Source organism: Martes martes (genome assembly GCF_963455335.1).
Source record: "Martes martes genome assembly, chromosome: 2".
NCBI lineage: Eukaryota > Metazoa > Chordata > Mammalia > Carnivora > Mustelidae > Martes > Martes martes.
In genome coordinates this window covers 50,038,789-50,048,727 of record NC_137889.1, presented here as the reverse complement: position 1 = coordinate 50,048,727, position 9,939 = coordinate 50,038,789, and the positions used below count along the sequence as shown (strand labels likewise).

The window sequence follows — 9,939 nt, the reverse complement described above, 5'->3', positions numbered from 1 at the left end:
TTCAGTTATTGAATAACTGAATAAAGAAGATACCCCATAGAGTAGTGCTCTCAAATACTAAATAGATTTCAGTTCTCAATTACCTAGCATTCACCTTTTTTCTCTTCTCTTGGTTTGGTTTTGTTCTTCCAGAAGTCTACAGTACTATCTCCACTTGAATGTATATGTGATCTTACAAAAAAAAAAAAAAAAAAGGACGCAGAAGCAGTGTTCCCTAAGAAGGTAATGATTCCACTAAAAATACTGTCAGTAGTGTTCAGGTTTCACATATAAATTTTCCAAGACTAAAAACCTATTACTTGAAATAAATCCTGTTACACACAAGAATGTGTTTTCATACTTCTCAGTTTCTCTAGGAATATCTGTAACCAGAATCCTCACATTGAAGATTTGAAAAGATCCTCACTTAAAAAAAAAAAAAAAATCCTCACAATTTGAAAGGAAAAAAAGTACACGAATGTAGTATTTATTCCAAAAGACTAGGCTTCACAGAAGACAGTTTAATATCCAATAGTTGTTATATAAAACTTTTGTTTACATACAGAGATTCATAAAGTAACTATTGCCCAGCCACTAAATAAAGATCAAAGGAAATTAACAGAGTTAGGAGTTTTTTTCCTACTCTAAGAGAAAAAAAAGTTTTAGATAGAAGGGATAGGATATGGAGGTGTCAAGAAAATAGGAGAATACAAGCAATTTGACAAGACTAAGTTTATTCTAAGCAAAATTTTTATTAATAAAAAGATTAACCATGACCATATGAGATGAGTGGCTGGGCTTAGAGTCTGCTACATCAAATAAATTAAAAACTGATAATTGAGAATATCATTACAATTTATAATAGCATTCTTTTATAGAGGCATTTTAACTTTAGCAATGTTTCTCTTAAACATAAAAAACTAACCCTTAGTGTCATGGGTGAGAATCATCATAGCTACTGCTGACTCAAAAGAGAATTTCCAAGAGCTGTTTGGTGATATCACCTCAAGACCTACACCCAAACTTTAGGGAAACAATCTTCCAAAAAGATCTGGAACGCCTGATAGGAAACAAGTATCAGTGTTTGATACTGTGGCAGGAGGATATCCCACTTCAAGTGTGAAGAATAAATAACACAAATTAAGAATGCACCCAAGACCCCCAAATAAATTAGCAAAAGTGCCGTTACTTTAAGAATTATCAGACATACGTGTTTAAATACAAATTCAAATTTGTTAAGTCCAAAAGATACAGTAATTTTATTACATAAAATTTCTCCTGTGTGCTAAAAATGTTAACTTACAAGAACATAATATTTGTATATGTGTAGAGGGAATTACGGTCGAATTGTCTAATCATTTTTCATTGATGAGAATAGAACAGTAGGTAGTGGACATAGTCGAAGCACTCAAAGAGTCCTCGAAAATTCAAGGTTGTCTATTACTGCTCAGCCAAAACACACTAACCATTCTCTAATAATATAAATGCCTACTTGATTTTTATTTTTAAAAATAAAGTCCATTTGTTTCTCCATTAAAGCTTCTGCAAGACTGACAAAGGTACATTCTACCTATTAAAAATAGGAGTACTCTTCATCTTTGGATAGGGAAATGTAATCATATACAGATTACTAAATTTTTATTTGAGGCAGCTCTTGGGAGTCCATTAAGCACTTTTTGAACACTATACCTTTAAAGTTTGTCTTTAATAGTAATACTTTGGAAAACCAAAAACAGAAGAAAAACATCTATGGAAAAGTACATTTCATTCAGATTTGATAGCAGTAAAGTACAAAAAAAATAGTGCAGTGTCAATTTTCTCTGTAAATCACTTGAGAATAGTTTTATGTTTTATGACTGAATGACAAAAAAAAGTTTTAACCTGTTAAAAAAGTTTTTTAAGTCTTTGACTTTAGTAAGGCAAAAATGAAATTAAGACTGTAAAAAGACTTTTTAAAAATGAAGTTCTACAAATTTGGTTCCCATTTACAACAATTTCATTAACAGAGTTAAGTGTAGATACAATGTATCCAATACTCGTAACCACAGTAAAAAAAAAAAAAAAAAACAACTAGCAATTTGTAGATTGTGAAATCCTTAGTAATACCAATATATATTCAAAACTTGTTCATACAGAACCAAGACCTCTCCTTCTCCATGTAAAAGAACACTTGTTAAAGATAATTAACAAAAATACCAATTTAACAATGGAAACTCATTTCATTTCACTGCGCCCAAAAGTATGACACAAAATACTGGCTTAAAGAGGTAGATTAAAAAGAAAAAAGAAAACCAGATTCTCCATTCTTTGTCACTTTTATTCAGTAGTAGTATTTTTTTCCTTATTTTCGGTGCCAGACACGGCAAGGAGTGATTACAGCCAACTGTTATTAAAACATTTGTTCGCAACATATACCCCCTTTACCACTGACCCCAAACTGACTCATTTTGTGTGCTTTCATTCTTTCTTTTTTTAATATACCACCACCAAGACTGGGTGGAGGGGGCAAGGGTAAAAGAGATGAAGGGGAAGAGTCCAGGAGGCCAGAAGAGGAGGAATGCTACAAGCCACAGTAAGAATGAGCTGTATTTAATTTAAAAAAGGGGGAGGGGTGTACCCCACAAATGATACAGTAATGAGGATACACAATTAAATCCCATAAGCATGACTGAAGGCTTTCACTGTGTTTGACGTCATCACAATGGAAGGCATAAAAAGTGGAGTAAATCAATGTTGATACAGTCCAATCTAGTCCATTAGGCAAGATGGTGCAAGAAGTCATTTAAATTAAAAGTGCCCTACCCTTACCTACATGGCTAGCAGACATGGAGAACACCACAGTGATGAATCCACAGAGATTTCTCCATGTAGCTATAAAAAATGTGTTGTCGAATGGCACATTGTCAAACACTGGAAAGGGGCGCCACAATGGACCTCTCTCTTTTTTAGGTACGAATGCTAGATTCAACTATCTCAACTAAGCAGGAAGTGGGCTCTTCTGCTGGGAATGCCAACCCTAATTCACTTTGTCTTGAAATATATACAGATTGTTTGTAGTAGCTACAGCAATGATATTTTCCTTGGGGTGCCAAGCTGTGTGAAGGATTTTCTTGTTGAAGTCTAAGCTGTCAACACTTATTTCATCTTTCTTTCGCTTGCCACTTGCACAGACTTTTCGTGGCTTCAGAACTGTGCGAGGTTTGTTGTTTTCCCGTGATGCTTCTAGGGTTATGTCTCGCTTTGTGTTCCTGTCAAACATTCTGAAGAAATTATTGTAAGATCCAGTCATGACAACACTGCAAAAGCAAACAGGACGCAAGTAAGGGAACAAACATTTATTTCCAGTAAAATGATTCAGTGATGAAACCTAGCCTATTACTGCATAGGAAATAGCTACTTCAAGCTGATCTGGATTTAGGGAGAGGGTTGCTGACACCAACCCAAGGACCAATTATTCAAATAAACTAGTACTAGTCTGGTACTAGTTAGTGGTAGTTAGTTTGGATTTCTATTAACAGCTCCTTTTCAGGACTACCAAAACTATCACCGAAGTTGAAAATATTCTCGAAAGTAGCTTCTTAGTTAGTAGTACTGAAATAATCTCTGCTGAATATATTTTTGCAACTACAGGTTTTGTGATTAACCAAACTGGTAGCTTCTTCAAATATCAACTCTGGGATCACAGGTTCTAAAACCCTTCAAAATTCATGGTATATAGCTATTCCCAAGAAACCAATGCATTATTTTGTGATTTATATTATAAACTACAGAATTTGCTCCCAGGATGTTGTCTGATTGGGAAAATGCTATCTTATGAATGCTTTTAAGGTATCTGGGATGCCGGGGTGGCTCAGTCCATTAAGCGTCTGCCTTCAGCTCAGGTCATGATCCCAGAGTGCTGGGATAGAGTCCTGTATCAGGCTCCTTGCTCAGCAGGGAGCCTGCTTCTCCCTCTCCCTGCAGCTTCCCCTGCTTGTATGTGCGCTCTCTCTCTCTCTTAAAAAACAAACAAACAAATGAAAACCTTCTTCTGTGAATATTAAGAGTAGAATATAAATTTTTTTCTTCACAGGAAGTCATTTTACCTATTGCATTAAATACATTTAAAGCACTTTTTCTGGGGACAAATATTTTTACAGTATCCGTTTAATCGTTGCCGAATTTTAACCTTACCCAGGGTACCTCTGTCGGTTCAACTTTCCATCCATCACTGCTCAATGTTTGCTAAGTTTAAGCACCAACAAGCAAAACCTCCCAAGTCTGAAACTATTAATTTAGAAAGGGTCTAGTGCTATTACATATCATGTTCATCCACGTGCTTTAAATTATTTTTGTAAGTAAGATTATAGAATATCAAGGAACTGTTTAAAGTAATGCTTGAAAATAAGTATTTACATGTATCATACATTATACAGGTCATATATGAAATATAAATGATTACCATCTATTCAATAATGTCAAGTCCTCCAAAGGACACTTGACAACATTTTAATCAAACTCAAATTGGTGCACATACCTGAGGGTAATAAAACTGTCTCTCTTTTAAAATGAATTATGTATTTTGATTGGTACTCCCACATTATCTGAATTTGTGAGATTTTAATAATTAGGACACCTAGGTCGATGGCTCTTTGTAAATTTTAAAAGGTTTTGGTAGGTCAGCATTTCTATGGTATACCTGCCCAAAATGTATAACCTGAATCAAATTATGAGAAAACATAAGGTAATAGATTAAGAAACGTTCTATAAAATCATTGGCCTGTTTTTCAAAATGCCAAAGTGGCAGTAGACAAGGAAAACATGAAGAACTACTATTCCAGATTAAAGGAGGACAAGACAACTAAATGTTATATATACTTTGGGACTGCATATTTGACTGGATTTTCTTTTCTGCTAGGAAGGACATGGCCAAGAGAGCTGGGGAAATTTTAATGGGCTCTGTGGATTTGATGGGAGGACTGTGCCATGGGAACTGTTTTGCTTTATATGACTGCCCTGTCACAATGTAGAAGAGACTCTTATCCTTTAGAAAATGCTCATTAAAAAGTTTAAGAGCAATGGGCCACCATGTTATTGGTTCACAAATAAAGTATGTGTATCTATTTGCGTGTCTTTACAGAGACAGATACAGAGAGACTGACACAGCAAACAGTAACAGGAGACCCTGAGTAAAGACTAAGTAAGACTGTGTCACTCTTACAAATTTTCTCCCAGTCTGAAATTATTTCAAAACAAGTTTTTAAACAGTTAAGGGAAATCAAAAATTTCTTTTTGATAACGGAACCTAACTTAAAATTGGCATGTTTCAACAATGTGAGAAGAGCCGGTGCAGCAGTGCATCAGATCCTAGTGTATCAGTATCTTCTCTTCCTGTCTGCAAATTTCTCCTTTCTCTTCCTCCCTTTGATGGCTTAGGGTTCTTCTTCTTCTTCCTTCTTGATGGCTTAGGGTTAAGCAGTGGCATTCAAAGGCAAACACTTTGCTTGTTCTGAGTCTAGGTTTACTGTGGCCAGCCTATTTCTGGGTGTCATGTTACATTCAGATGAAGGTAATTATTAAACACCACACCAAACGTAAGTGATCCAAGTTCTAGCATCCTCTGTAACACAGAACACCATGATACTTGAATGTTCTATCAAGCTTCACTGATTAAACTGTTAAAGTACATCTAATGGCCATGAAGGCAAGTTTAAGTAATTCCAAAATTGTGTTTTCTAATGTTTTCTGTTCTACTGAAACACAATAAATGGTAAATAAATATTGATAAGGAAAAACTGAAAGATTAAGACTTACTTGTCCTTGGAAATAATGGTACTTCACATTTTAATGATACAGTAAAAATGAATCATACACTGTGGCGAAGTTGTAGATTATAAAAACCCTAATTACTCAAGGTAATATGGTTAAAATGACACATGGTAATTCCACTTCTATGAGATATTGATGCGATATCTGGAAAAAAACTGGTGTTTGATATTCCAAATGAAATATCTATTGCCTAAATATTTCTCAAAAGTTTCATAGATGAACCATCAAAGTGAAATTTCACCACTTTAACAGCTGTCATGTCAAAGATGTCACTGATCTGGTTCATAAAAAGGAGTATTTAAAGTTGTTTAAATCATAATTTAAGATAACTACATTTTTTGTGTATTTTCATATTTACTAATGAGACAAAGTTTAATTTTTATTTGCTATTATTGCTACAAGATTACTGAATTTATTTCAAGCAAACTGAAGGAAAAATGAAGTAAGGATTTGTAATTTATGTCAATCATACTAGAAGTGAAACAGAACATTTCTTTTCCTCCAATAAAAGGCCGATTTGAATGAGAAGTTCAAACTAAAATCAATTACCTGTCAGATCCATTCCAACAACATTCAAATTTATCAAATATGCAGTCATTTTCATACAGTGAACAAAGTTTACTTCTGAGGTATTCATGAACCTGGGTTTTAAATATAAATATATTATTACAGATATACTTAACTTCAAGATCTGCTAATTGATATTAGAAAAATATTTAAACGAGTCCTTATTTTTTTTAAAGGAATATATAGACATACATACATACTCTGTAATCTTACTAAAACTCAACTCTCTTAGTAACAAACAATAAAGGCATTTTATCCTTTTCACAAACAAATGAGCTCCCTTCCATGAACACACACTTTCCTACTGTAGGACAGAGAAAAATACCCTTTGGGGCATGACACATGAACTCTTTACAAGCTGGACTAAAATATTTAGGCTAAAATACATTTGAAAATGGTGCAGATAATAGAATAAGTAAAGACTATTATTATATCTTTTTCAGTCCATTAACTGCTGCTTTAAAAAATATTCAATACTATGTTTTACTTCCTTTTTAAATACCATTTTTGGGCATAAATAACTGAAGCCTACATTATCATTAAAGTGCATATGCTATGCAATTATAATTGACCCTTGAGCAGCTGGAGGATTAGGGGTGTTAATCCCCCCCCCCCCGTTAAAAATGCACATATGGGGCACCTGTGTGGTGGAGTCAGTTAAGCATCCCACTCTTGGTTTTGGCTCAGGTTGTGATTTTGGGGTCTTGAGACTGAGCCCCATGTCAGGCTCCATGCTCAGGGGGAGTCTGCTTCAGATTATCTTCCCCCTTCCCTGTGCCCCTCCAGTTTGCGCTCTCGCCCTCTCTCAAATAAATAGGTCTTAAAAAAATAATTCACATACACCTTTTGACTCCCCAAAACTTAACTACTAAGAGTCTACTGTTGGCTGGGGAGGACTTACTGATAACAAAGTTAACACGCATTTTATGTCTGTAATATGTATTATGTACTGCATTCTTATAAGAAAGTAGGCTAGAGGAAAGAGAATGTTATTCAGCAAATCACAAGGAATATACATTTGCAGTACTCTACTGTTTTTATAGACCAAATATCCAAGTATAAAGTGGACCACCCGATTCAAACGATGTTGTTCAAAGATCAACTGTATACAGTTACTCAAAGCATGCATCACTGAAAAAATCCTATCACTTGATATTCCTCACAGAATATCAAAAACTAATGAAAATGTACCTCTTTTCTGAAGTATAATTCACTAGGATTTCACAAGGGGATAAACCAAAAAAGAAATAAATTTGGTATTTAAAATATACTCTGAGAAATAATGCATTTCAATATTAACACTGTTAAATTACAAAGGAGGAAAGTTCTAAAGCTTTTGTTGTGATGGGGTGGGAGGGAAGGGGTTGTCTCGATCTCACTAACCCTTTTTACTTAAAAAGAGCCTTAAAAAAGAATTAATGATAGAAAAGAGTAGGTACCTTCCAAGTGCTTAGAATTCCCTGTTCCTTATGAAGCAGCCTAAAATCATTTTAAGTGTCCATTTCAACTTTTAAGTATAATGGAATGATTCAGGTCATGTCTATGTGACATTACGTACAAATTTGTTAACTATGAGGAACTGCAACTCAGGGAGGGGTCAGGATAGAGGGCAAAAATTAGTAAGATCTATTTACCCTTTAGTCACACACAGCTCAGGAAGATGCTTATATACATTCAACAACAGCTAATTCTGCATACGTTGAGTATAAAATTAACTCTACTCTGAATCACTAATCCAATTCAGCATTAGCAGAAAAACTGCAAATTAGGTTAGTCGTAACAATTCAGCAAAGTTTTAGAATCCACGTACAGGGTTTCTCACCAAACAATTTTAAGAGTATGAAATTAAGATCCAAATCAATTTTATTCTCAATGGCAAGCCGGGGTGGTGGTGGTAGTGGTGGTGAGAAACACCAGGAGATAGATCACAATCTTGGAAGTTACACAAATGTAACTGAAAACAAAGCAGTATGTATCTCTTTGCCTTTGTTTCAGCGTAGCATTTCCTTTAAAATTTCAAATACCATTAAGGAAGAATCTTTATAGTAGTTTACGTTTGTAGAAGAGGAGTAAAAGGCTTGAGAAACATCATTTTAATTTTATAGAAAACACACAACATAAAGAAGGTACAAGTGTTAAGTGTTTTCTATACTGTAGTCTAGGGTTTACCCCAGGTTTCTGCTTGCCCCCCATTCCCGTCCCCGGCTGTGCATGTCTTTATTCTCTTCTCCAGAAGAAAGGGATAGGGGATCAATGGTGGCTGACTGACAAGAGAACCCAGAACTAATAAACAGCCATACACTGGGCTTTCAAGTCCTTCTCCTTTAGCCTAAAACAACAGTCCTCCGCCGAAAGGCAGAATGTCAGTCTATTTGACTGGGCAAGCCAAAGTTAAGCTCTAGTTCAACTACTACTGCTCATACTGCAACCAAGATGGGCCATTCTCCCCAGTCCTCTTCCCCACCTAGACCTTATTACTCTTCCTCCTCACTTTAAATGTAGACAGTGATGTGGAAAAATGGTGTCAACAGTGAACCAAACTGGTAGCAAAATCACACTTTAACTGAACAGACAACACAACCTCTATAAAAGTATACATAAAATTAACATATGGAAAAGCAACATACTTATGCATCTCTGAAGGAAAACGCCTAAGGGTAAACCATGCTGTATTGGGAATAACACATAGTACAAAATCCTTTTCTATGAAGACTTAAGAGTAAATAAGGAATACGCTAATTGAAAGAAAAAACTGCAAATACCTGGTATGTTTCCACAGGCCTGTTTTCCATATTTAAGTCCCAAATTTTGACTGACAAATAGTCTCTAGTCATCATATATCGACCACTATGGCTGAATTTTACATCAGAAATAGAGGAGATGATTTCAGAAAAAAAAGACCTGTTACTGGGATCTTCAGGTTCTTCAAACACTAAAAACAAGCAAAAAAAAAAAAAAAATTCAAAAAAAGGACAATTTGTAGAATATTCTGGCTTGGACAAAGCACTTGCTGAGACAACCATTCACAAACTTCCTTAAGAGTGAGCTAGAGATGACAGGCTAGTGCAGAACTGGAAAACATCTCTCTGACTGTAAGAACATAACCTTCCCTGAAAGTTTCTTAAGGGGAATGACTTAACATTGATACTGAAGATATAAAAGTATACAGTATCTTCCCAGGGTCCCATAGCTGATTTAGCAGAACCAGGAATAGTCAGGACTTCTGATTTCAAAGTGCACCAGGTCTGTAGGTTCTGCACATACCTCCATAACTTTGCCTGTATGGTCACCACAAGGGAACACACCATCCGTATTTATACCAGATTTTATTTTTTTTAGCGGCCAGGTATTTTGGTAACAGGCATGTACCCATTTTTATGAGCTTTAAAAACACTTATCAACAATGAAGACAATAATAATGCAACCCCTTAATTTTTTTAACCCAGTGTTTTTTCAAACTTTTTTTAAACCAAGGAAATCTCTTCTCAGAAAAATCTTCCTAGAAAGCTCAAAACAGAAAGCAACAAAGGGAGAGCAGGAGGAAAAGAGAAAGGGGAGGCAAGGAGGGAAGGGGAAAAAAAAAAA

At 35.1% G+C, this 9,939-nt stretch overlaps 1 protein-coding gene across 2 annotated transcripts in view; it reads right to left on the bottom strand.

Annotated features, from left to right (window-relative positions):
• Window positions 1-442: 442 nt before the first annotated feature.
• The window catches only part of PPP2R2A (protein phosphatase 2 regulatory subunit Balpha), a 94,529-nt gene continuing 85,032 nt past the window's right edge, over window positions 443-9,939 (bottom strand). For both annotated transcript variants that reach the window (XM_080797724.1, XM_080797725.1), the window contains exons 9-11: window positions 9,117-9,286; window positions 6,337-6,428; window positions 443-3,275 (exon numbers count right to left, since the gene is read on the bottom strand). In XM_080797724.1, the coding sequence (XP_080653850.1) occupies window positions 2,996-3,275; window positions 6,337-6,428; window positions 9,117-9,286 (542 nt within the window). In that variant the 3' untranslated portion in view covers window positions 443-2,995. The remainder of the gene's footprint in view (window positions 3,276-6,336; window positions 6,429-9,116; window positions 9,287-9,939) is intronic.